Genomic DNA, 25,669 nt, shown 5'->3' with positions numbered 1-25,669 from the left:
TCTGTGAGTTTGACTCTAAGTGCCCTCGTAAAAGCGGCACCATCTCGGAAACAAAAGGCTTACTTGACAGAGGTAAAACGCTCGGTAGAGTGAGCTACTACTTGGGTACGTATACAATTGAGGACTTTATGACTTTAGCGCTTACATAGATGCCGACCGCCGGTATGAAAGGACCATTTGATTGAATGTACATATTTTAAGGTTGTAGTCAACTGGCTACAAGAGTGTTTGTCCTTCAGGACACGCAGGTGGACGGGCGGAATTGCCTAATTCCTCGCCGATTTCCCCATTATTCGTAGTAAGTTGCGCCCGCCTGAATAGCCGAGAAGAATATTGAGAATCTGTACCTGCCTTCTAGACTATGAGGTGCGTTTGGCCGCCCACCATCGATCCAATATTTCAATATTTAACCGGATCTCGGTGAGGACGGGTGAGCTTCGCAATGGCAGTTGTGGGCCGTTGACCGGTCGACTTCCCTCCGCCGCTCCGGGTTGGGCTGACTCGGAGCACTCTGCACCGAGTTGAAACTGATCACGCGGACAGCATAAGAGACCGGATAGGACATCACGGTGGTGGTTCAATTACCGACTATGCGGAAACCGTTGAGAAACAAGACAAACATATGAAGTCAATAGGCAATGGGACTCAGGGGAGAGACCACACCTGTCTGCAGTAGTGGCAAGTGAGGCAAAGTGAGCAAGTCTGATAGTGTTGAAGAATGGTTTACCCGATACATCCGTCCGGCTTAGTGAATGCATGAATCTACTCCTTCACTCTGCTCGGGCAATTGATCAAGAGGGTAAAGAGTCCTGGTTTGTAGGATGGGTACTTAGGTAGTCTGGGTGCATCATCACATGGTGCTGCGAGCGGCTGTCATATTGGGGTCAGTCATCGGCCTGATGTCCATAATGATTACAGTACTTCACAGTCACTCATGTCCCTCCCCTGGTCCAGCCAGAATCGTTGACACACGTATTAGTCTTTTGTCGGATCCAATACAGCAATACCCACGGGTGATTTCATCAGGCCCGTCATTTGCCCCACTCTCCTCAACGCTGATGTAGCCAGCAGTGAGGTACCACAGCCTAGTATGGTCTTACCATACTAATCACAAGTACCCCAACTGACCCGCCTGGAGGGCATTGCCTCCCCGGTTCGATTGCCCCTCCTCTAAATAGTGTCCCTGCTCGCCACTTTTCTTTCTTGACTCTTCTTCTCCTTAATCATCTCCAACTTCCTCCTCCCAACCTATTCAATTCCAACTCAATTTTAGAAAACTTCATACAATCCCAGTCACATCATCATGTCTTCCTCTCTCGAGCAGCTCAAGGCCACCGGCACCACTGTCGTCTGTGATTCTGGTAAGTTGTCCAAGCCCCCCCTGCTTGACACGATGCACATCACTAACATTCAATGCGTCTAGGTGACTTTGCCAGTAAGTAACTCGATCATGCGTCTGCATCGCGCAAGATGCTGCGGAATGCCTCGCGCAGTAGCGTGACGGCATCATTGCGAGCATTGACTAACAGAGACATCTTCACAGCCATTGGCAAGTACAAGCCTCAGGATGCTACCACCAACCCCTCCCTGATCCTCGCTGCCTCCAAGAAGGCCGAGTATGCCAAGCTCATCGATGCCGCGGTCGCCTACGGCAAGACTAAGGGCAGCAGCCTCGATGAGCAGGTTGAGGCCACCCTGGACCGCCTCCTCGTCGAGTTCGGCAAGGAGATCCTGAAGATCATCCCCGGCAAGGTCTCCACTGAGGTCGACGCCAAGCTGTCCTTTGACACCCAGGGCACCGTTGACAAGGCCCTTCACATCATCAAGGTATGCTCCCAGACAAAGAGTTCCTTTGCGTGGCAGCGTGGCGAGAAGACCTGCTGACAGCTTGTTTGCTCCTTGAATAGCTGTACGAGGAGAACGGCATCTCCAAGGACCGTGTCCTGATCAAGATCGCCTCCACCTGGGAGGGTATCCAGGCTGCCCACATTCTGCAGTCCCAGCACGGCATCAACTGCAACCTGACCCTCCTCTTCTCTATCGTCCAGGCCGTCGCTGCCGCTGAGGCCGGCGCCTTCCTGATTTCTCCCTTCGTTGGTCGTATCCTTGACTGGTACAAGGCTGCCCACAAGCGCGACTACACCGCCACCGAGGACCCCGGTGTCAAGTCCGTCCAGGACATCTTCAACTACTACAAGAAGCACGGCTACAAGACTATCGTCATGGGCGCTTCCTTCCGTAACGTCGGTGAGATCACCGAGCTTGCTGGTTGCGACTACCTGACCATCTCCCCCAACCTGTTGGAGGAGCTCTTCAACTCCACTGCCGACGTCCCCAAGAAGCTGGACTCTGCTTCCGCCGCCAACCTCGACATCCCCAAGCGCAACTACCTCAAGAACGAGCCCGCCTTCCGCTTCGACTTCAACGAGGAGGCCATGGCCGTCGAGAAGCTCCGCGAGGGTATCTCCAAGTTCGCTGCTGACGCCGAGACCCTCAAGGACCTCCTCAAGCAGAAGATCCAGGCTTAGAGGGATAGGCCGGCGGGACTGGACGAGGTTGAAACGTGGTCGTCAGACTGACTGTCTGTGACCCGTTGAGAAACCTCTTTTCCTCTCTTTCTCTAATTCCCTGTCTTCTCCTTTTCTTTTTCCCCTTTGTTCAATGTCGCACATGATATGGTTTTGTAAATTGGCGATCACCAAAATGGCTTTGGGAATTCGGTAGATACGAATTGATGAATCTAAATTTTTATTTGTTGTCCTCCCGGTCCGGCTTCCCCCTGATTCTGGCCCTCATCATGCATCGGGATTGGTCCTTCAGGGGACCTCGTGGTGGTTTGGTTCACCTTACTCCCATTGCTGTCCTGTGTTGAGGCGCTCTGTGGGCCGAATGAGGACTGGCATCCTCAATCAACTCCCATAAATTCTCGATTCATGCTTATACCCCTGGAGACTAGAATCGCATTCCACATCCATGTAGGCAGTGAGTAGTAACTAGTGAGGCCACTGTGAAACTTCCACGTCCTGGTATGAGTGGCCCAATTCCTGAAATATAGTCCTGATCTGCTGTGCTTTGTGCCCAAGATACAACTGAAAACCTCATGGTGAGCTCACTTTTGATCAACTAAAGCATCACGTGGCTACTGTTGTATATGGAGAGTGCCGCTAAGAGCAAATCCTGGTGTACATTCTGCCGACTCGGCAGCCGACAAGGCCGTTTCTCCGACTCAAGCTGGCCAGAGTGGAGGGTGTCTGGCAGTCGTCGGCAGTCTGGCCTGGTCTGCTTAGTTATGCATTACAGTCTCAAGCTGTCCACTCCACCACCAGCGGTTCTGTCCAGCCGGCATTGACCCCGCAGGGACTCGAGAGGGGTTACACGTGTACCACGAAAGGCGGTCAATGATTGAAATCGTGCTGAGACAGGAAACTCTATGAGCTATGGTATCTGAGTTTGGTCCGGTAAGGTTGATGTACATGTAGAGAAGCTTGGTGAGAATGTCTGCATTCGATAGAGGCGGCCGTTGACCCATGATGAGGACTCCTCAATGAAGATGGTACAAAAGGTGTTTAGCTAGTATGATTATTATGTCATTTCCCCTCGTCCCGATCGTCGCCCGCTTAGGAAGGTGGGGATGTTTTGGTATGGTATTGCTCTTTTCCATTGACTTCCATGTCGGACGGGATATTGCGGGCGCTTCAAGTTTCCACAATGTACCTTCCGGGCGTATCGGCAGTGTATTTTCTCTACTTTCCCGTACAGGAGCTGGTTGGAGAGTCACGTCAACATCACCCACCTTATTATTGTCCCAACCCCGCCGCTGGCCTCCGACTCTCTTTTTTTTTCTTCCCCTGAAGAACAATCAACTCGTGTTCCCCAATAATTCCATATCAACCATCTATATCACCGTCAAAATGGTCAAGGCTGGTGAGTCCATATTCCCCCAGGGTCTCTGAGGAAGACAATCAATGAACTAGTTCCACTCCCTTGGTTTGTCCCGTTCCCTCCCCGCATCCATCATTGGCTCTGAGCTCGACTGCACGATCGGCCGAGGACCCTGGAGTGAGCAGATTTGAGCACCTTGCGAGCTTCAACAGACCTATCGGCAGGTCTCCCTGGCCATCAAGCTCTCCACCGAAGCTTCCAAGGTTCCTGTGCCCATGACAGCCGAAGATCGTTGCGAGAGCGTCAGCTTCCTCTGCTGTCTGCCGTCTGCCGTCTGCCCCTGTTCACCACTGCCGACGCTCCAGCAGGTGGTTGCTTGTGGCGGATTCGGGTACCTGCAAGCCTGTGGCTCATGATACCTGAATCGAAGCGAAAGGCGGCTGTGCCTGGACGAGCAAAAGCAATGACCGGATCGATCCTTGTCCTCCATACCCCTTCTCGAAGCACACTTCCCGCTCTCATATACACAGTCATTCTCAAATAAAGACATAGTACTAATTTAGTCGATCAGTTGCTGTCGTCCGCGGAGACTCCAAGGTCTCTGGCACCGTCACCTTCGAGCAGGCTGACGAGAACGCCCCTACCACCATCTCCTGGAACATCACCGGCAACGACGCCAACGCTCAGCGTGGTTTCCACGTCCACCAGTTCGGTGACAACACCAACGGCTGCACCTCCGCTGGCCCTCACTGTAAGTCTCCCCACATTCTCAAATATCCCGGGCCCCTCTACCTGGATGGAGACGAGAGGAGCCACCCAAGGCAAGAGATTCATTATACTAATCCGTTCCCTCCCGCATCCTTCAGTCAACCCCTTTGGCAAGACCCACGGTGCTCCCGAGGACTCTGAGCGTCACGTCGGTGACCTCGGTAACTTCCAGACCGATGCCGAGGGTAACGCTGTTGGCTCCAAGCAGGACAAGCTTGTCAAGTTGATCGGTGCTGAGAGCGTTCTCGGCGTAAGTCCAACAAGCTCTCATTTTGCCCTCCTGAACTTGACATAGAATACTGACTCTATGGAATAGCGCACTCTGGTTGTGCACGCCGGTACTGATGACCTTGGCAAGGGTGGCAACGAGGAGTCCAAGAAAACTGGTAACGCCGGCCCCCGTCCTGCCTGCGGTAAGTCCTCTCAATGCCCTTTACAAGGTTTCTCGAGTTCAGACTGCTAATATGATCACAGGTGTCATTGGTATCGCCGCTTAAATCAGCACTGCTGTTGTCATTCTCATATAGCGTTGGATTTTCTGGTTCCATCTTTCTTCTTGTCTGAATGTTCCTGACGATGAAGATGAAAAACTCAGGATAGTCCCCTGGCTAAGATTAAACGAAGATCAATGTCAACTTCACTTAAAATCCCCCTCACCTCGAGTAATTTCCTATAATCGCTTACCGGTAGTGATCAAAGCTTCTGATCATGCTGGATCTTTTTGATATCGGATCACTTGGTCATCTCATCTGTGATCTGCACTCCGTGATCCGTGCGTGGTCCGTGTGCCATGGCCCGTAGCCCGTAGCCCGGAGCTCACAGCCTCGCAGGTCCCGCCTAGACCGCTTTCCCCACACACAGCGGCCACGTTTCTGCTCCGAAGCTCTCGGTTTCGCCGTAGTTGCCCCTTGATCTTCTGATCATTTCTTCCTTTTCATTTTTCTTTAACTTCCACTCAATCGCAGATCCACGCCCTCAGTTCTGAGCTCATTTTTCTGTCTGAGGTTGTGGTTTCTGCCAATTCCTTCACAATGTCTTTTGAAGCCCGTGTGAAGTCCGTTCTCTCCGGCGACACGGTGGTGTTGTCGAACCTCACAAATCCCGCACAAGAGCGTGTGCTTTCCTTAGCCTACGTCTCCGCCCCACGGTTGAGGAGGGAAGGTGATGAGGTATGCCTCCCTGGGTCTCTGATTCTTTTTTCACTCTTTGGTCCTCGTTTGCGAAATCTGCCATTGCCCCCTTTTCAATCCCATCCGCTGCGTATACACTTGCAAAAGTCATGTGCCTCGAGACCAAAGGCCCAGCAATTCACCCTATCCATGAGCTGACGAAAATTGCCCCATCTAGCCTTACGCTTTCCAGTCCCGCGAATTCCTCCGTGAGCTGCTCGTTGGCAAGGTCATCCAATTCCATGTCGTATACTCTATCCCCACCGGTGCTAAGCGCGAGTATGGTATCATCCGATTGCCTGGGTTCGACGCACAGCTTCCCGACATCAGTGTTCAGGAAGGCTGGAGCAAGGTTCGTGAGGAGGCTGGCAAGCGCAGCGATGAGTCTGAAGAGACACTGGCCCTACTAGACCGGCTACGAGCACTCGAATCACTAGCTCAGGACGAGAATAAGGGTCTTTGGAGTTCCTCAGACAAGGGCCTGATCGAGACTACCTACGAATTGGCCAATGGACAGGCACTCGCCAGCAAGCACAGAGGCGAGCAATTGGAGGGTATCATTGAGCGAGTGTTGAATGGTGACCGAGTTGTGCTTCGCCTCTTGCTTTCTCCAACGGAGCACATCCAGACCGTCGCCGCTGTGGCTGGTGTCCGTGCCCCTTCTGCCAAGCGCACCACTGCCGATGGCAAGGAGCAAGCCGCTGAGCCCTTCGGTGACGAGGCCCAGCAATTTGTTGAGACCCGACTCCTGCAGCGCAAGGTCAAGGTCTTCCTGCTTGGTGTCACCCCACAGGGCCAGCTGGTTGCCACTCTTCTGCACCCCAACGGCAACATCGCACGTTTCCTCCTTGAGGAAGGGTTGGCCCGCTGCCAAGATCACCATTCTGCCATGCTTGGTGGCGATATGGTATTGCTTCGTCAGGCTGAGCTGAAGGCGAAGAATGCCCGCAAGGGCATTTTCACCAGCCACGTTGCTCCCAAGGGCTCGGGTGCCGCTGCTCTCGATTACACAGTGGGCCGGGTTCTCAACGCCGACACCATCTTCATTCGCAACAAAGCCGGCCAGGAAAAGAAGATCAGCTTGGCTAGCATCCGTCAGCCCAAGCCCTCCGACCCAAAGCAGGCTCCCTTCGCCAATGATGCTAAGGAGTTCCTGCGCAAGAAGATCATTGGTAAGAGTGTCAAGGTCACAATCAACGGGAAGAAACCTGCCAATGAAGGCTACGAGGAGCGTGAGGTCGGCACCGTCGTTCTCGGTAATACCAACATTGGACTGGCCCTTGTTGAGGCTGGCTACGCTTCCGTGATCCGCCACCGCATGGACGATGATGATCGATCCCCCGACTACGACTCCTTTCTTGTTGCGGAAGCCGAGGCTCAACAAGACGCCCGTGGAATGTGGTCTCCCAAGCCACCCAAGGTCAAGCAGTACCAGGACTACTCCGAAAGCGTGCAAAAGGCGAAGCTCGAGGTCGGCATTCTGCAGCGGTCTAAGCGCGTTCCCGCCGTTGTGGACTTTGTCAAATCCGGTTCCCGCTTCACTGTCCTTGTGCCTCGTGAGAACGCCAAGCTGACTCTGGTTCTGTCTGGCATCCGCGCTCCCCGATCGGCCCGCGGTCCTAATGACGCTGGTGAGCCATTTGGCCAGGAGGCTCATGACCTGGCCAACCGTCGCTGCATGCAGCGCGATGTGGAAATCGATGTCGAGACTATCGATAAGGTTGGTGGGTTTATCGGTACTCTCTACGTGAACAAGGAGAACTTCACCAAGATCTTGCTCGAGGAGGGTCTCGCTACGGTACACGCCTACTCTGCTGAGCAATCAGGCCACGCCAACGAGTACTTTGCTGCTGAGCAGCGTGCGAAGGATGCTCGCAAGGGTCTCTGGCACGACTGGGATCCCAGCAAGGAGGCCGAAGCTGAAGAGTCCGAGGCCGCCCACGGCAACGGTAATGAGAGCGAAGCTGCCGCCGCTGCGGCTCGTCGCAAGGATTATCGCGATGTCATGGTGACCCACATCGATCCAGAGACTGGGCGCCTCAAGTTGCAACAAGTCGGCAGCGGTACTAGTGCCCTGACTGAGCTCATGAGCGCCTTCCGCGCTTTCCACATCAACAAGGCCAATGACACCCCTCTACCTGGTCCCCCCAAGGCTGGCGACTGGGTTGCTGCCCAGTTCACCGAGGATGGTAACTGGTACCGCGCCCGAGTTCGCCGCAACGATCGCGAGAAGGAGCAGGCCGAGGTGGTCTACATCGACTTTGGTAACTCTGAGGTTCTCCCCTGGAAGGCTCTGCGTCCTCTTACGCAGCCTCAATTCTCCGCTCAGAAGCTCCGTCCCCAAGCTATCGATGCCGTTCTCTCTCTGCTGCAATTCCCCACCTCCCGAGACTACATGGACGATGCGGTGGCTTTCCTCGGCGATCAAACATTTGACCGTCAGCTGGTTGCCAATGTCGATCACGTCGAGGCAGATGGCCTTCTGCACGTCACCCTCCTTGATCCCTCCGTCTCCAAGAGCTTGGACCAGAGCATCAACGCCGACGTGATTCGGGAGGGTTTCGCAATGGTCCCCCGCAAGCTGAAGGCGTGGGAGCGTGCATCTACCGAGACATTGCAGAACCTGCGCGAGCTCGAGGAGGAGGCGAAGGCTAGCCGCCTGGGAATGTGGGAGTACGGTGATCTCACCGAGGACTGAAAAACGCGTGCTTTTTTCACATGACCTATTCTGTATCTAAATATTTGACGAGACTTTCTGCGGCGCAGTTCTGCCTTCTGTACAACACCGGGAGGGTTGGTGGGATTAGGACAGGCATCACTATTGATCAGGGATATACCCGTGCTCTTGATGCGCGATCGGTCATTTCTGGCTTTAGATTCTTTCCAGAATTTGACAATCTTTCTTTTCTTTTCCCTTTTCATTCTCACACAGAGCAAGATGCTTGTAAATCCATAACGGCCATCCCAGCCCCAGTCTGATCCGACCTTGGCTTTCCACATTGTACTCCGCAGTGGCTCCTCCGTGGACGAGTGGTGGAGATTACGCTTTTGTTCGTAGAGTTCCTCGCACCGTCTCAGCGGCAGAGCCGCAGGAGCACGGTTCCTACGCTAAGGTTCGTCCAAGCAGAAATGGGGTCTCTTAACTATAAGGCTGACACACAGAAGAAAGGCTGCTTCGATGACCTCTGGTCGTTTCAAATATCTTCCATGTGGTGGTCTTGACCGTGCCAGGGTTCATTAGGCACATCGAGTGCTTCATCCCGTCCAGGTTGGTCTAGAATGGATTATATAATTTTGCACATTTATTGAAACCTTCCATGCACCATGTTACCCCTGAACAGTAACGGGGTCCAGGCAAATGCCACAATATGACTCGTCTGATTGATAATCCAGACGGCGGGAACCGTGGAACTACGGGGGCGTTTGTCCCATTTTGTTGCTGACCGCCCCCAGTGCCCTATCCGACATCTCCGACAAAGCATCGTCATTTTCCAGCCCAAAGGAACCGACTTTTGAGATACCTTGTTCTACCATTTTATCGGTTGAGTCTTGCTTGCGCATTGACTGGTCACAAGAGAAATTTTGTTTTTTTCTCTCACTTTCAAATAAACCAACCCCCACGGGCGGCCGCTCGACACTCAACTCATTATGCTTTGGCGCACCAAATCCCACCATAGTCAGAACTCGGAGCAGGACTTGTCCCGCACGACGTCAGCGTCAAAAAATGACGCGGCCGTATCGGCATCTCAGGCTGCAGGCACGGCGTGGTTAGCTGGTCACCTGCACCACTTGACACCGGAGCAGGAGGCAAAGTTAGAAGAGTTTAAGAAAGTATGCACCGAGCACAAGTACTATACCCCGGCTGTGAAGGCTGCGGATGGCGTCGAGACTACGCCGGCGAGTCATGGAGATGCGACAATGCTGTATGTGGACAGTCATGGCGAGGGAGAACTTAGCCGGCCTATTTAGGGAGGAGTTGCGGACTGACGACATGATTTTCTTCTTTCTAGTCGATTCCTGCGCGCTCGGAGATTCGATGTGGAGGGGGCATGGGGTCAATTCAAAGACACCGAGGATTGGCGCAAAGAAAATGCTATTGAGGACCTCTATGCGAACATTGCCGTGGATAAGTATGAGGCCTCACGACGGATGGTACGTGAAAAGCAGCCCGCCCTCTCGAGACTTACGTGAATCACTGTGCTCTTTGGACTCACACTTTTTGTTAGTATCCGCAATGGACTGGTCGTCGTGATCGCCGTGGTATCCCCGTTTACGTGTTCGAAATTCGTCACTTGGACTCCAAGTCAATGACCGCCTACAACGACACCATGAACACGGCCAAACCTGACACCCACCAGAAATCGTCCGTGCCCCCGCGACTTCTGACTCTGTTTGCGCTCTACGAGAATCTGTTGAACTTTGTCATGCCTCTATGCTCAGCACTGCCACGTCCCAATCCCGAGACTCCCATTGTGTCGTCAACCAACATTGTTGATGTGAGCGGGGTTGGATTGAAGCAGTTCTGGAATTTGAAGAGCCACATGCAGGATGCTAGTGTGCTGGCGACAGCTCATTACCCTGAAACGTTGGATCGGATCTTCGTACGTTGGAAATCGAAAAGGACCCTCTTATCTGTAGTGCGATTGTGGCTGACAATTTTGCTCGATCGTGGACTCTAGATCATTGGTGCACCAAGCTTTTTCCCAACAGTCTGGGGCTGGATCAAGCGCTGGTTTGACCCCAACACCACCTCCAAGATTTTCATTCTTTCTGCCTCAGAGGTGAAATCTACTCTGACCTCCTTCATGGAGCCGAGCAGTATTCCCAAGCAATACGGAGGTGAACTAGAATGGCAGTGGGGGGGAATGCCCAACCTGGACGCACCAGCCCACGAGCTTCTTCATAGCCTGGAGCAGCCCGCTGCGGATGGCTCCTCGAAGAAGGAGTTGCTCAAGGGGCCAATCTTGTTCAAGGGTGACAAAATTGAAGTTCTGGGTACTGTTGACGGCACCCCGCGCCGCCAAACTATCCCTGTCCCGCAGACTCCAGTCTCTGCGCAGACGGCCCAAGTCGCCGAAGACGCTCCTCCCGCACCAGAGAAGGGGCTCGCCGAATCTGCACAGCAGGTACCCGCGAATGGGGCCGTAGAGTCAGCGACTGACCCTGTGCCTGACAACGAAAAGGCGGGCTTGGATGCCGTCTCCGTCAAGGCCGAGGACACCCAGACCACCACCGCCCTCGCATAGATCTACATGAATTTTGCATGCTGGAGCGGCTCTCTAACTTCCACGACTGAAAATTCGAATACTGCATACTAAATGCGATGGATGATGACTTGATCCACCCCGAGCTTCAAGGACGCAGATGCAGATGCAAGAAGCTGGAGCGTTCTCCATGAACCGAGGTCTTCGGGTGGGCGTCACTTTGCCTTTCGTTGCGTCCGTCTATTCTCTCTCGGGATCAATATATACATCTATGTTTTTCTCTATTCCGGCCTACTTCCGTTACTTATACATAACATTCGTTCGGAGTGTGGTGGCATTCTTATTCCCCTTGGCATTTTCAACCTGATTATTGTTATTCGCCCCTCTTCCGCTTTATTCCTGAGGGGTGGTTTAAATAGCACATGCGTGAATGCGAATATTCTTTTTTTAATTTCTTCTTTTTTCCCACAGTGAAATCCAGTTTTTGAGAGTGGGCTGTCCCCTCTGTTCTCCCATGCAAATCCATTCAGGTATTCAAATATGAGACTGCGGACGGGTCGGGAGCAAAATGAAATGGCAACCTTGTTGTTCTTCTTTTGAACCTAACACATCACGTTTGCATCGCACTTGGGGAGAGTTGAGATTGTAGGGGGAATGACTGATGTCAAACTTCAGGTGGATGAGGTGACCCAGGTAATTTGAAGTGGGTTGTTCTGTCCTGTACTAGGTAGTTGAGTGAGCGGGTTCAGCAGACACTTAGATGGATATTGTATGTGCATTACAATGCGAGAGGTGACCGGCCATGCTTGCTTCAGCCTCGGCTAGGAGTGTCGTAGTTCCTCGTATCTACTTATCTCTTTGCAGGAAACAAGTATCTACCAAAGAATTCTGCGAATATTCAACTCTGCAATTAAATTGCAAGCAAATGTCGCTTTTTCCCTCGCAGACATGATCAACTGGCCAGTTGGCATGTGACTGGGGGGAAGACACGTGAAGATCATCCTAGGGAACCAGCCACGCTCGACTCGGGCCTTGTGCGACCTGTTCCACGTTTTATTCCGGTCATGGACATTCGGATAGTCTGGTGGGGGGAGATAGTAATGTTCCTTGAGATCTCAATTGTGGAATTCAATGAAAATCATGCCCCTTTGAGATGCTCAACCCTGGTTGTTTGGTTATTCCCCCCCCTGGATGATTCCTGTCCACTCTGCCTCCACGTGATGCTCCCTCAACAAAGTTTCCCCGGAAGGTCGAAGAGGCTCAAGCCTCGGGGGGAATTCCTGCCTTCCACTTCATGCCATCCTCTGGGGGATGTGCCATTGAAGCTGGTGGACATCAAGACCAATAATCAATATGCAAAGACCTTTGACCAGAATAATAGTGAACATACAGTTCATGTCCGTACTCGGCGGAATGCAACTGAGCCACCGCCGATCGACGTCATGTCTCCGGTGCCTTTGAGCCCAATTCGGATAGCTTCGAGAGCGTTGGAGCCCCTCTCGTTGGCATTTGGCATCTGCCTGACGCCCGTGAAGTCTCGGCGCAGACGGTGGAGATTCACATGCCTCTCGGAAGAACCGCGAGGTCTCCAAGTATCTTAGCCTTCAGCCGATTCAAAAGATCGACGCAGGTCGGTCGATGCGTTGACTCTCTAGCCGAAGAGCGACGAACGATGGCGCCCTCCCCATTCCCGAAGATCGCAAGGATCGACGCGTCCGCCCACCGTAAAGGGCGCTAAGATGAGTTTCTCCAGACTCTCTAAATTGCAGACAGTGTTGGTGTTTAAAACCCACTCCCCAGCGCTTCTTCTTTCTTCCTTGTGATTCAATCGCTCTGTGCACGAGCAGGAAATGAATTTTGGACAAAACCCCCGTTTTTAGCCATTATATGTAAACACAGCCTTACAAGATGACGGCCGAAAGGAATCCCAAAGACTCGATGAAGTCTACATGGCGACGACTGGATCGTTCCGACTGGACATTTCACCACTGGTTCTATGAAGTACTCGGGATTCATCCAGAGCATCTCGACGCGGACATCCCTGTTCATGCCAAAGAAGATGCGGTTCCCTATGTCCCCGACTGGTCGATGCATCGCTGGGTCATCACTCACGCCGTGATTCCGATTCTCCTGCAGCACGCCTACGTCCAATATACAGGTCACAACTTGGGCCCGATCGCCGCATTCGTGCTCTATAGTGTTGCCTTCAAGGCCATTGCCATCCATGAGCTGCATGTGCTCCGACGCCTCGGACATACGCACGGCTTTCTGGACGGCGACAGGCACGCTCGTGACGGGGTCCCTGACGTGGGTGTCGCCAAAGTGGTCCGGTCGCTCATGTCGACCTCTACCTTCCGACCCATGTTCACCGTCTTCTTTGCCTATCGCACGGCCCAGGCCCCCTTGTCGATGAGCTTTGCCTGGTTACCACTGGAAATCGGCCTATACGGCATCATCCTCGACTTTTGGTTCTACTGGTACCATCGCGTGATGCACGACTTCGACGGACTATGGAAGTACCATCGAACCCACCACTTGACCAAACACCCGAACCCACTCCTCACTCTCTATGCCGACACCGAGCAGGAATTCTTCGATATTGCCGGTATCCCCCTGATGACCTACTTCACGATGAGGCTCATGGGTATGCCCATCGGCTTCTACGAGTGGTGGATCTGTCACCAGTACGTCGTGTTTGCAGAACTGGCTGGTCACTCGGGTCTTCGTGTCCATGCTTCTCCGCCCTCGACCCTAAGCTGGCTCCTGCGCTGGTTCGACGCTGAACTTGTCATTGAGGATCATGATCTGCACCATCGCAAGGGATGGAAGAAGAGCCACAACTATGGCAAACAGACTCGTCTGTGGGACCGCGTGTTTGGCACGTGCTGCGATCGGATCGAGTCGGTGCCGGCGAATGTGGATTATGTCAATCAATCACCGATGCCGTTATATTGATTCAGACTGGATCCAGCTATAGTGGGAGGTTGATGTAGTGAGAAAGAAAATTATGATAAATTGATGGCTCTCCTTTCTCTCTCTCTCTCTCTCTCTCTCTTGGCGTGTTTTTGCTGGTTGATCAATTTACAGAAGGGATTGACTTCATTTGCAGGGGATGCTGCTCTGGTCTTTGTCCGTGTTAGTACTCGGGTCACTACTCACTTGCGACCATCTTGTGCTTCATGGGTGGTGCTACGGACTTTTTCCCCAAAGCACTGCATTCAACCGAATTATTGAAGCAAGGTGGTCGGACTTTTCTATGAGCACTTATTTCTCGACGGAATCGCCTTCTAATTATGAAATTATGAGGGAAAAAGCGATGTTTTCAAAAAAGCAAATCATACGAGTACTTCATCTGACCAAAGCAAAAAAATAAAACTCAATTCCGGTTCACACTGGCGCCTGCTCTGATCCTTTATTCTCCAAATTTATGGCCTCTCATCCTGTTGCCCAAACCGCAATTGTAAAGCAAAGCAAGTCCAAAAATTCCCAATCAAGCATGTCAAAGCAAACTCGCAAGAATGAAACGCCCCAACATGGAAATAAATATCCTCACGACCAGAGTCATCTCATGCTGTGTTCTTCCCTTCGAATTGTCGCCCCCGATCGATGGCGATCAATAACCGATTCACTGTTTCTCAAGTTCCATCAGCACCGAAGTAGCAGAAAGCAATGCATCTTTAATGCGCCCCAGCTGCTCCTTGACCTCCCTTGCTGTCGGCTCGTCCGTGGCGGCTTCTGGCATCTTCCCCTGGCCGTCGATTACAGCCTGGAGATTTTGAAGGGTGCTGTCGATTTCCTCGTCGACCTTCTCGCTCACTACTTGAAAGATTTGATCCAGCGGATGGATGAAGGCTCGATTGGCGAGAAAACTGTAGCTTCGGACAAATCCTTTGCCCTCTGGTCCCCCGCAGATGATCTGCTCACGTATAGCATTTTTCCGTCGCTTGTCACTGCCCGATCCTTTGAAACGATGATGCCAGTATTATCTGGAGGGGAATTAGATGCTCTCGTCGGTCATTGGAACGTACCCCCTTCGCCATTTGCGAACTGATAAGCGGGAAGCATGTACTCGTAGACGACAGAGGTCGTGCTGGTCTTGGTATCCAGCATGTCTTTCCGGACATCCCTGCAAAATGAAAAATCCTCAGATTGATCCAACGTGTGGCGAAAGAGAAGCAATGGTAAACGGGATATAGGAAATTAATACCTCGTTAAAGTGTCAATCCCCCCGATGGCCTTGTTGATGCGTGCTAAGATCTTCTCTTTGGTGAAGCCGATAATCATTAGGATTGATTCGCGAATTCTTGTGGGAAATCGTTTGGACTCTAGATCCCAGCTTAGCTTGACTCTTAACCGTAATGACTTCAAATTGAGGAACCTGGACTCACCCCGGAGTGATTTGGTATAATAAAGTATCCGCTCTTCGATATCACTTGGGATTCTCGCAGTTTCATTTCGAAACGCGTCCCGGAATTCTTCCCACGCGAGGCTCAGCCTCTCGTTGGCGGGCTCGAATAGTTCCAAGTTCCAATCATGCTCGCCTTGCACTCTCGATGAGTGAATTCCCTTATTTCGACAAAATGCCATGAATGACGCGGGAGACCACTGAGAAAAGACGGAGTTAGATGGTTTGTTTCCAGTAATAGAGTGCATCAAACGGATCTCAATACATTTTTGACCCAGGCTTCGCATATCTGATTGCAGTGCTCTTGCCACTCCTCACTGATTTCATCTACCCCGGACCATTAGCAATACGGCACTTAACTAAATCGGGGGATTACGCACTGATGGCGCCGAGGATACGACGTTGAAACATCTGTTCGAGCTCAAGATGGTAGCGTGGGACGACTCCGCCAGGACTGGATTTGAAACTCTGCCCACGCTCAACGTCAATCCCCAGGCGCAACAGCTGAAATCAATGTCATAATATCTTCTGAATTCGCTTACTTCCTTGAGTCTTTCCTGCACAAGACTGAGCTCCTTTTTGACAAGTGAGGCTTTTCTCTTGCTTTCCTGGTCGAATGCACCAGAAACCCAGAGGTCCGCGGAGGAAATAGCCGCGGGAACATCGATTCTGAGATATTGAGCGGCTTGGCTTTTCTGAGCATCTGCAAGAATCGATCGACAATAAGAGCGGAGCTCGGGTATCCCGCTCAACTCGACGTATGCTTCGCTCCATTCATCGTCCCCATTCCGATGCTCTGCGAAGAGCTTATTGCTCACGCAAAAGACTTTCATATTTCTGCGCTCAGGCATCATGCCCATATCAATAATTATCGTGTTGTTGCGTTTTTTGATAAGATAACTTCGTTTTCTGGTGATACAAGTCAGTCACTTGAGAATGATGCTCACAACTACCAACCGAGCACGTACTCGTACTGCAAGGTCTTTTCCTTCGCGCTGTGGCAGATATATTAGCATAACTGACAGACCCTACACACGCGTTCTATGAGGAAGCAATCGACCTTAACTGGGTAAATTCATCAAAAAGTTTGATTTTGTCGGACTCTGCAGCTCTGTGCATGGAAGCGCTGACAATTTTGATGCGGTTTCTCAGTTGCTTGAGTTTCTCATCGAAACTCCGGGTTTGCGTATGTTGGTCCGCATTGCCTCTGTCACCTCCGGCGCCCTCGATTTCCTGGGGAAACGTCAGAAAATAAAACTCAAAAGTCAGGAGAAGGAAGGAGTTCACCTCAGATCGGGTTACTACTATGATTGATTTTCCGCCGTTCCAAACCTTCCAATATGTTTTTTCGATAGTCTCATCGGCAAGGCACCGAGACATCTTGGTCACGTATGCGAGAACGTGACACTTGGATCGAATGTAAATTTCGGTGGCTTTCTGCCGTGTGAAATTCAGATCGTGCAACCCTAAAAACCATGAGATGGATTGTCAAGCCTCGAAAATAAGGTGGACTCACCAGGCATATCCGCCAGAACCAATCCCGTCTTCAAGACTGGCGCGTCCAAGTATACCCTTTTTTCTAATCGTTAGTATGGGGTTTTAATCAGCTTGATGGGATATCCAAAAAACCTGATTGATTTGATAAATGGCCAAATTGCGGCGGTATCGTCACGGAAGTCGCTCGTTAGGCTATCCAAAAGCGTTTGGAACTCCTCGATGCCATTGGGTGTCTCGGTGTACTGGATAGCACAGGGGCCACCCGGCCGATGAGAAAGACCATTTTTGGCTCTCTGCATAAGATCGGTGATGATTCTTTTCTGGGTGTCAGGTCCATCTTCTGTATCAAGGCTGTCTCTTTGGATCAATGTCTTCAGGGACGGTTTATTGTCACCTTTGAAAAGACAGTCAAAGGTTTGCCGGGCTGAATGGTTTGCTTTCTTCAATTGAATGATCTCATCGGTGGTAAGCCTCCCATCGTCATTCGAGTTATCGTGCTCTATGGACTGGCTTTCAGATGCACCATGACCTTTGGTCCCGGGTTTCATGTCTTCCTCGCCAAGCTCCTTGTCAGCTTCCGAGGGCATTTCGAGAAGAAAATAATGCTGACGGATACTTTCAGGATGCTCGCGAAGAAGCTCATGCATCTCTTCCATGTCCATGTAGTCCACCTCGATTGTATATGGCTGGCTGTGTTGGCCATCCAGGGGCCGATACTCGACGATCACGCATGTGCATGCTCCCCCATAATCGCTCTGCAACGATCTTCAGTGATTGCTAATGTGTATGATGAGTGTTTGAGTTCTCTTACCGAGCGCGCAAGGTTTTCCTCGCCAAGGATGGAATTCACAACAGTGCTTTTGCCTGCGAAGACGTTATCTCATAGTTCACACCCTTTGGCGTTGAGGCTCCAGAGTTCAAGCATACCTACACCAGAATTGCCAATCAGGCCCACCGTCCGTGAATCTGGGTACCTGAAGTTGCTCAGTCCAAGGAGATTCTTTCGCAATCGATGCAACTCCGTCTTTGGGTTCTTATCAAGCTCCAAGGTGCCCATGATATCAGAGAGTTGACGAATTTGCTTCAATACACCCAACATTTTTGCCTGAAGTTGTTCACTATCAAAGTCTGGTTCAGAATGCATGCCTTCTGTCTGACCAAAAGAGTCATTGATAGTCAAAGAGCCTGAATCGAACGAAACAGGTTCCATTTTGTCGGTCATTTCGTCCATCCCTCTTGTCACGAAAAGCGAAAGATCGGAGTTGATGCTCGAACCCTCGAGTGTGCTTGGTGTTGATGAATCGGCCATTGATAATTCAGCCTTTTTCAAGAGTCAGTGGTGTTGAGGTACTTGAGGATCTACTTGCACTTGTCGCCAGTCGAGCGAGTCTTTTGATCCGAAAATAGCCAGCAGACTGGACCCTGGCGACTTGATTATAAAAGGACTGGTGAAATCGATGCGAGATGTCTGGCGTATGTACGAGTCCAATAAAATTGAAGCCAGATGAGAAAAATCTGATCTCAGAGAAGCTTTGATGGTCGAAGTGAATCGGCGTATCTGAAATCGTGAGAGTAAAGAGAGAGAAGAGCATGCAGCGTTGGTTCCGCGTTCTCGCCGAGAGGGCTGCGCTGTGGAAATTATTAGAAAAAAGCAACTAGTATCCCGCGAGCGGGCGATTTGAATATGAAAGCTCTGTTGACTTGGCTTTTCAAGCTCAGAATTGCAGTAGTTGAGAATGCTTGAAATGAACACCCGTAGAAAAGATGGAGATCTTATACCAGTTGATGAAGTGCCCTCCTTGTTTGCTTCAGGTCTCGCAGTTGTCATGTGCCCAGAGGGACTCCCTCACTGTTTTATGGTTTTCATCTTCAGTGATTCCTCTTTGGCTCCGTTCAGAGATTCTCCGATTCAGAGATCATACGCCTTTGTCCTTGTTTCTTCTGATGCACTAGTGTACCACGTCCCGAAAAGTCCAAGGGGATGAAAGCAGTCAGGTATGGGCCATGGTGGAAGTTCTAGCGACATGCGGGATCTTTTTGCTCCCACGGGTGTTGCTGATTCAATTCGGGCACGCGAGTCACCGCTGGTATCACCCTGTCCAAGGTGTAATGGAGAAGCCGACGAATGGGAACTAAATGATCATGATATTTTCCTCCGCCGCTAGGGGAGGACTTGCAAGAGGACTGGCAGATGACGTGTGCGAGGTCAACGGAGAGCTTGGTAGTGACCGGTGCAGCGCATCCTGAGTTACAGGTCATGTGAGGTAAGGTAGTATATGCCCTTCATCTCCTGCACTTTTGTCATAATATTCATCCGGATCTACGTTGATACCCTCAATTTGAGATAGAAAAGTACTTCACTGCGGATTTCTACAACAAGAGAAACAGATAGATCATTGAATATACAAAAGCTGTGGTCAATCGAGTTTGTTGGTGACCTCAATGAACTTCTGGAAGTTCCTGAGAGCCTCGCCGCTCTCAACAGCCCAGCGTGCTCGGCGGACACCTTCTTTCCAACGACCGCCGCCGGGACCACGCTCGGTGATGACTTGACCGTCATCTCCAGAGCCCATGTCGCTACTGTTTGCTTCACAAATGCCGGAAGTGACCAACAGAGCAGCCACATTGATGAGGACAAATGCCAGGAGCGGATCATCGCGCGGAAGCTCATTTCGAAGAATCCGCATGAGCATCGCAGCATTGTCCTCAGGCATTTTGCGGCCGTGCACGGCAGTCAGAGGGTACACTGGCAAGCCGAAATCAGAAGGGTGAAGCTGGAAGGTCTCGAGTTTAACGGAAGTTTGAGGTATCTGCTTCCCGTCGTCGCCTGAACCGCCCTCTGATGAGGCATCCAAGCTAGGGCTCGGATCCTCAGAGAGTCTCCAGCAGTTTGTCTTGCCCGCACAGCTGATCTCATCTAGATCCTCCTCGCCGCAGACAACCAGGGCCTTCCGGGCTCCACTTTGGCGAAGGGCCTCAGCAAAGACTGAACCTAAGCTCTGATAGGCCACGCCCACAACTCGTGCCTCTAGCGCCCATTCCACAGGGTTCGCCAGAGGACCCATCAGGTTGAAGATGGTGCGCAGACCAAGGTCGCGACGCACGGAGCTGGCGTATGCCATTCCCGGATAAAAGTTAGGAGCAAATAGAAAAGCATAGTTGGTCTCTTCATACACCTTAGCCACATTACCAGTATTGATAGCAGAGATCTTTGGAGATATAGGTTCAATCACATTCAGGATATCAGCGGCTCCGGAAAGTGAAGTTGACGCGCGATTTCCATGTTTGGCGCTCATCAAGAGGGGCGAAGCAAGGATTGAGGATGTTGTGGAGATATTGAAGGTCGAATGGGAATCTCCACCGGTTCCAACGATATCGCACTGTCGAAGAGCAGACTGATTAGTATCCATGGTTGCTTGAGAGCTCTCGATCAAGTAAAGCGCATACCAGTCCACCCTTGTAGTTCCCTTCCGGCCGACCACGAAGTTTGATCACTCTTTCCAACGGCGCTCTCTCAATCTGGCAAGTCGTCTCTCGCATGCGTTGAGCACATTTTGCGATGACATCAGATTCCTTATCTTTGCCTGTCGAGTGCAGAAGAGTCAGAAACCCCGCCATTTGGACTTCTCCCAGCCTGTTCTCAAAGATGAGAGCAAATACAGAAGCAATCTCCTCTGCGTTGACCTGGGTGTCAGCCGACACCGGGTATGCGAGACGCTTTAAGATAGAAGTGATAGAAACAGGGCCTGCATTCTGGGAGCTTTCTGAAATGGCCATTACCACAGATAGAAAGATGAATGGTCTGAAGGACTTCAAAGTGGAGGGGTTGGAAGCTCGTTGTGATGCTGGAAAGGCCAAGAGTCAACATACGGGCTCTTGCATCTTGTGCAAACATACAGGAAGCAGTCTTCACCGCCTAAGTGTGAGGAAATGTGGCTTTTAAATCAGCCTAGTTGTTTACCCCTCATCTAAAATCGCGACTTGCAGCTGGACAAGCCAAGTTGGGCCTGTGTCAAGCTGGTATCGATGTTTTCTTCTTGACGCTACGGCTCTGACGAACAAGCACATCCAGCTGCTCTGATGGTCAAGTGGAGTAGCCCAGGCTTTACGTATTATAATGCTAGACATAGATACGGTCCCCATCTTCAGGCTGGAATAGAACCATAGCATTTTCCAAGTGGAGACAGGAGACCACTGCATACAGTAGATAACTTTGTTGATCTCCCGCTCAGCCGTCTTAGGACCACAAAAAGGATGCCCTGCCTGGATCCATAGCGGTGCCCTACGTAAGCATCCTGCGACCCACACACAGGTATGATAGTTCTCATGAATTCAGATGCATGTGTTCAATTCTAACTCATTCGGGTCGAAATGTATTCCAGAAATAAACACTACCCAGTTGCTTTATGATTCTTAAGGTCTTAGCAGGAAAATTTGGGGTCAAAAAATTGCGATTCTGAACATCTGCCTCCTCCTGAGTCCTGCCTGTGCTGCAGCATCTTGACATCAGCAGGCTTCAGAACTGTCTGTTCATCTGCCCGAATCACCATCATCCCATGGTCAGTTCTCCTCTTTGTGATTTTAAACCCCTTTCGATTAGCATATTTTTTAGTCTATCTTGCATAAAGCGATCGGCAGAGAGTAATCTGAGTCCGCCACCAAGAAACTGTTCCAACTGGATCAACGACATTCCGGGGAAACAAGATCTAACTTTGATTTGAAACATCTGAGTACACCACCATATTGATCCATGGAACTATCGCAAATTCAGCAAATGGATAAGTTTCAACAAGTTATCGATGGGGAAATCGAATCACATGTTCAGCGATAGCAAGATCTCTGTCACCACATAGCTTTAGCCCTGCACGAATAATCTGCGTATTTACAAGGTTGTGATACGGCTCTGGGGCTGTCATCAAATAATTAACCTGGTGTTCGGCCACATCCACAGGTGGAGTGCTTTTCTAACCCCATACCTAGTTGATCTATATCGAACAGGACTCGGAGCCTTCGACATCTTGTCTTGCCCGTTCCTTGATCGGGTATAGAGAAACATACTAATTGTCACCCGGGATCGTGACCATTGTACCCAACAACCCGCTACCTAATCTTGCGGCGTAAAGGACACTGAATAGGCAGGTCTATACTAAAGTAACGATTCCTCACATCCAACGCTTTCAGCTCATCCAGATTCAGCCTATCTAGTGGACCTAATCTGGTAAATCTTCGAGGAATTTTATGTCTGACGATGCTAGAGTGACTGTTGATATGAGCGTGTCCTTGTCATGGATCTTAGTCCTCACTGGAGCGAGCAGAGTGGGGATCTCAATTACGCATAAGGTTGTGGACACCTATCCCACAGTCACCTGCATCCATCTGAAAGTTAAGGCTGCCCTACAGGTGGCAAAGATCGTCAAAAAAGCGCATGTTCATTTATGTGATTGACATATTTATTACAACCCATCACAGAAAATCAATCTAGTGATGGAACTTTTGCACCGCCCATCACAAGCTAAGAAGATTTCCACAACATGTTGACTTGCTTGGCCCGTGCCTGTAAAACGTTAGTATCTCGAGGCGAAATAGCAAAAGAGCACACGGAGGCAAAATCAGAAAGAAGAGACTTACCAGAGGGGCTAAGAAAATCACACCACCTGTCAAAGCCACGACCGTGAGAACAAGCTGCAACTTTGAGAAACTCTTGCCAAGAATATCGAAGGCTTGGCTGGGAGTAGTCCGGGTGCCGAAAATGTCGCCTCCATAGGCAAACACCAATCCGGTACTCTCCAACAAAGTTGACCCGGTCAGAATTGATTTGATGCCCGTCACGTCACGAGAGTGAGTCAAGTACCATCGCCCATCAAATTCAAGGAAAGGCGCATAGCGGAACAATCCCTCCTCCGCCTCGGCAGAGGTGGCATCACGATCGACAGGGCGCCGAGGGTCCAGCACCTGACGAGGAATCCCCACGATAGCGTTGGAGGATGGTAAAACGCACAGGAGTTGTCGGACAGTGATACCCTGGCGGGTCTGGGTGACAGCCATGTGAGAGATAGGCTCAGCAATGACAAATGACTGCGAAACAACGTGAGGGAGCGAAAGGCTGTTACCGCGCCCGTTGTGAAGACTGGAGTAGTTTCCAGCTGAGCCAAGAGGACCACGATCATTTGCAATGGGTGACTCGTAGAGCTCTGACACAACTAGCTGGTAGCCCTTGGCAGAGGATTCGCCGACGGCATCTCCGAAGAAGGAATAAGCGAACCAGTTTTCAGAAATGGCAGACGTGATGGGTTGGGTTGGGTCAACACCAGCACGGCTCACCGAGTACAGAACCTTGCCTGAAACTCCGTCAAGGAGATAGAAGCCTGCGGTGTGATCTTGCTCATTCACGGCAGTCACTAAAACCAAGTTGGGATTGAGGTACTTGTACAGAACAGACCGATCGCCAAGAACCTTGCCAATTGATGCAACAGGGTCATGCGAGGGGCGGCTCACAGCCTTGACAACCCTTTGACCCGCGGGAGGAACGAAGTCCCAAACAGGTGACTTGCTGTCTGTTTCAACCCAGCCAAGAAGACGGCCATCTTGGCTTGTAGTTACCAAAAATCCATCCAGGGCTCCGAGAGGTGCGACCGGAGATCCATCCTCACGAATGCCGACAGCACGGTTTTGGGACACCGCCAAGCCAGTCTGTTGGTTGATGGTGGCAACGGTTGCTAGCTTGACATCCGTTGGAGAAGACCGCGCGAGAATTTTTCCAGTGGTGCTGTTCACACGCACTGAGCTGCCATCACCAAGATAGACCTCGGCTAAGCCAGGGTTCGTGAGAACGGCCTTGACGTCCCAGTGAGCAGTCTTCTCAGCTTGGATGCTCCACTTGATGACACCATGACGACCGGTGTCCAGTGCGTAAATACGCCCCTTTTTGGTAGCCAAGATCACAGACTGTGCAACACCGAAGCTATCAAGATTGGAAACTTCATCACTGAGGATACTAGTGATGATACGTTTGGGAAGGTCCTTGACCCACTCGGGGAAGTGTTGGAGATCACGAAGGTGACGCTTCACACGGTGGACATAGGCGCCAAGAAGAGTTTCGTGACCTTCAATTTCAAGTTCATGGGCAAGATCTTCCAAGTCCTCGTCTTCAGCCCATGCAGCAGCCAGTGTGTGAACCAAGGCCTCTGGGCGAGTCCACTCAGTCTGACCATTGCGGATCAAAGACCAGTCTCCAGACTCGTGGACAATGGCTGAGCGCACGGCGACCGTCTTGCCCTTAGTAACAACGTCTGCAACTGCGTGCAGTATTGGGTCGCTCGTGGCCACATCGGCCTTCCAACGACCCAAGATTCCGTGAGACGCGGAAGAGACAACGAGAGCCTCTGTATCAGTCACCCGGGTGAAGTAAACGTTGGCGTTGATGTTGTTCGTGGCAATGACCGACTGGCCTTGGAGGTATGGAAGATTGTAGGCTTTGGTCACAACGGAGGACTTCATGTCCACATGGTAGACCTCTGCCCAGGCACCAGTCTGTGTCTTGTAGTGGACCAGGAAATGAGCGAGCGAGTTCAGCTTTTGAGGAGCATGGACCGTAATTTTCTCAATCTCAAGACCGGAGGCATTGTCGATTGCCAGAGTGTTGATATGCTTCGTGCCAATCACATTGACTTTGAGGGATTTCAACGACTTGTCTGCCCAGGCAATTAGGGGAGAGGCGGTATTGGCACCGACGAAGAAGACCGATTCCTGGCCAGTCACATCACCCTCGGAATTCAAAATCACATGGCGAGATTGGCGACCGGTGATTGGGTCGAGAGCAGTCACTTTGATTCTGTAGCCCTTCAACAGGGCGGGTTGGAGGGAAATGTAGAAGACTTCTGTTGGGGAGGAGGACACTTGGAAGGGGATATCACCGCTTTATCCGAGGTCAGTGATATTTCATCATGGCTACCACGATCAGCACGAACCTGGTGTCTTTGTGTTCCCATTTAATCTTTCCCAAGTCACCATCGAGCCGCCTCATCACCCCGGCACCGTTGTTGGAGGTCAGCACAATCACATCTCTTGTATTAGAGCTTGCGCTGGCATCCTGTAGCTCGAGTAGCTCAAGATCCGCCACGACGCCATCGTGAAGTCGGGATTCCCAAACCAATTTGCCATCTTGGGCACTCCATGAGGCGACAGAGTCCCCAACGGCGCTGACCACCGCGTTATTCCCATCCAGTCCACGAAGGATGGCTGGACCAGCGGGCGAAGAGCCGGATCGACTTAAGTCTTGGCGCCAGATCAATGAGCCATCACGAGGGTTCACAGCACCAACGATTGATTTCTCGGAAATCGTATAGAGAAGCGAGGCGTTGGAGGAGGAGGAGGGCTTCAGGAAGAATGTTGAGTCGAGGGAGGGGGCACCAAGGAGGGCGTGATGGAAGTCAATGTGATTGACCTCATCAGCATAGATAGCCGCCACAGGCGACAAGCACGCGGCAATGGAAAATACCACTTGAAGCCGCATTATGCTATGATCGGGGCATTTGACGGGGGATGGTAGAGGGTGAGGTGGTGTTGGCGTCGAGCTTGGGTGGAGTTGCGCGGGCGGTCTCTCCAGCCGCATTTCTGTTCACAGATGCGCGATAAGATAACCGTCTCTTCTCCGCTGACGACTGGCAGATTGTCGAGTATGCTCATCCTCAACGAGATTCCAATCGGTAGAAATTCGAAGGTAAAAGATTGATGGGAGTAGACAC

The 25,669-nt window shown here is 51.3% G+C and overlaps 8 protein-coding genes across 8 annotated transcripts; 5 read left to right on the top strand and 3 right to left on the bottom strand.

The window, feature by feature from the left end:
* Window positions 1–1,303: 1,303 nt before the first annotated feature.
* On the top strand, window positions 1,304–2,528 carry POX_a00591 (Transaldolase; the record flags this gene model as incomplete). The annotated part of the gene is made up of 4 exons (XM_050109530.1): window positions 1,304–1,361; window positions 1,424–1,435; window positions 1,544–1,827; window positions 1,908–2,528. 4 exons carry the CDS (start codon window positions 1,304–1,306, stop codon window positions 2,526–2,528), a joined length of 975 nt encoding a protein of 324 aa, XP_049973298.1.
* Window positions 2,529–3,911: 1,383 nt separating this feature from the next.
* Window positions 3,912–5,147, top strand: POX_a00590 (Superoxide dismutase; the record flags this gene model as incomplete). The annotated part of the gene is made up of 5 exons (XM_050109529.1): window positions 3,912–3,924; window positions 4,454–4,633; window positions 4,749–4,900; window positions 4,967–5,063; window positions 5,125–5,147. 5 exons carry the CDS (start codon window positions 3,912–3,914, stop codon window positions 5,145–5,147), a joined length of 465 nt encoding a protein of 154 aa, XP_049973297.1.
* Window positions 5,148–5,681: 534 nt separating this feature from the next.
* On the top strand, window positions 5,682–8,517 carry POX_a00589 (uncharacterized protein; the record flags this gene model as incomplete). The annotated part of the gene is made up of 2 exons (XM_050109528.1): window positions 5,682–5,819; window positions 5,998–8,517. The coding sequence occupies 2 exons, from the start codon at window positions 5,682–5,684 to the stop codon at window positions 8,515–8,517; spliced, it is 2,658 nt and encodes an 885-aa protein (XP_049973296.1).
* Window positions 8,518–9,467: 950 nt separating this feature from the next.
* Window positions 9,468–11,065, top strand: POX_a00588 (uncharacterized protein; the record flags this gene model as incomplete). The annotated part of the gene is made up of 4 exons (XM_050109527.1): window positions 9,468–9,742; window positions 9,830–9,971; window positions 10,046–10,420; window positions 10,499–11,065. The coding sequence occupies 4 exons, from the start codon at window positions 9,468–9,470 to the stop codon at window positions 11,063–11,065; spliced, it is 1,359 nt and encodes a 452-aa protein (XP_049973295.1).
* A 1,866-nt stretch (window positions 11,066–12,931) lies between these two features.
* On the top strand, window positions 12,932–13,978 carry POX_a00587 (Fatty acid hydroxylase vlmA; the record flags this gene model as incomplete). The annotated part of the gene is made up of 1 exon (XM_050109526.1): window positions 12,932–13,978. The coding sequence occupies one exon, from the start codon at window positions 12,932–12,934 to the stop codon at window positions 13,976–13,978; it is 1,047 nt and encodes a 348-aa protein (XP_049973294.1).
* Window positions 13,979–14,648: 670 nt separating this feature from the next.
* On the bottom strand, window positions 14,649–18,234 carry POX_a00586 (uncharacterized protein; the record flags this gene model as incomplete). Its single annotated transcript, XM_050109525.1, has 13 exons — window positions 14,649–14,983; window positions 15,052–15,149; window positions 15,231–15,348; window positions 15,412–15,628; window positions 15,694–15,755; window positions 15,809–15,932; window positions 15,971–16,337; window positions 16,397–16,423; window positions 16,489–16,894; window positions 16,945–17,000; window positions 17,058–17,680; window positions 17,737–17,789; window positions 17,853–18,234. 13 exons carry the CDS (start codon window positions 18,232–18,234, stop codon window positions 14,649–14,651), a joined length of 2,868 nt encoding a protein of 955 aa, XP_049973293.1.
* Window positions 18,235–19,342: 1,108 nt separating this feature from the next.
* On the bottom strand, window positions 19,343–20,702 carry POX_a00585 (uncharacterized protein; the record flags this gene model as incomplete). Its single annotated transcript, XM_050109524.1, has 2 exons — window positions 19,343–20,305; window positions 20,373–20,702. The coding sequence occupies 2 exons, from the start codon at window positions 20,700–20,702 to the stop codon at window positions 19,343–19,345; spliced, it is 1,293 nt and encodes a 430-aa protein (XP_049973292.1).
* A 1,735-nt stretch (window positions 20,703–22,437) lies between these two features.
* Window positions 22,438–25,536, bottom strand: POX_a00584 (uncharacterized protein; the record flags this gene model as incomplete). The annotated part of the gene is made up of 3 exons (XM_050109523.1): window positions 22,438–22,479; window positions 22,554–24,840; window positions 24,893–25,536. 3 exons carry the CDS (start codon window positions 25,534–25,536, stop codon window positions 22,438–22,440), a joined length of 2,973 nt encoding a protein of 990 aa, XP_049973291.1.
* Window positions 25,537–25,669: the final 133 nt, after the last annotated feature.

This window comes from Penicillium oxalicum, chromosome I (genome assembly GCF_001723175.1).
Source record: "Penicillium oxalicum strain HP7-1 chromosome I, whole genome shotgun sequence".
NCBI lineage: Eukaryota > Fungi > Ascomycota > Eurotiomycetes > Eurotiales > Aspergillaceae > Penicillium > Penicillium oxalicum.
The sequence above is the reverse complement of the archived record's forward strand: the minus strand, read 5'-3'. Positions and strand labels throughout refer to the sequence as shown.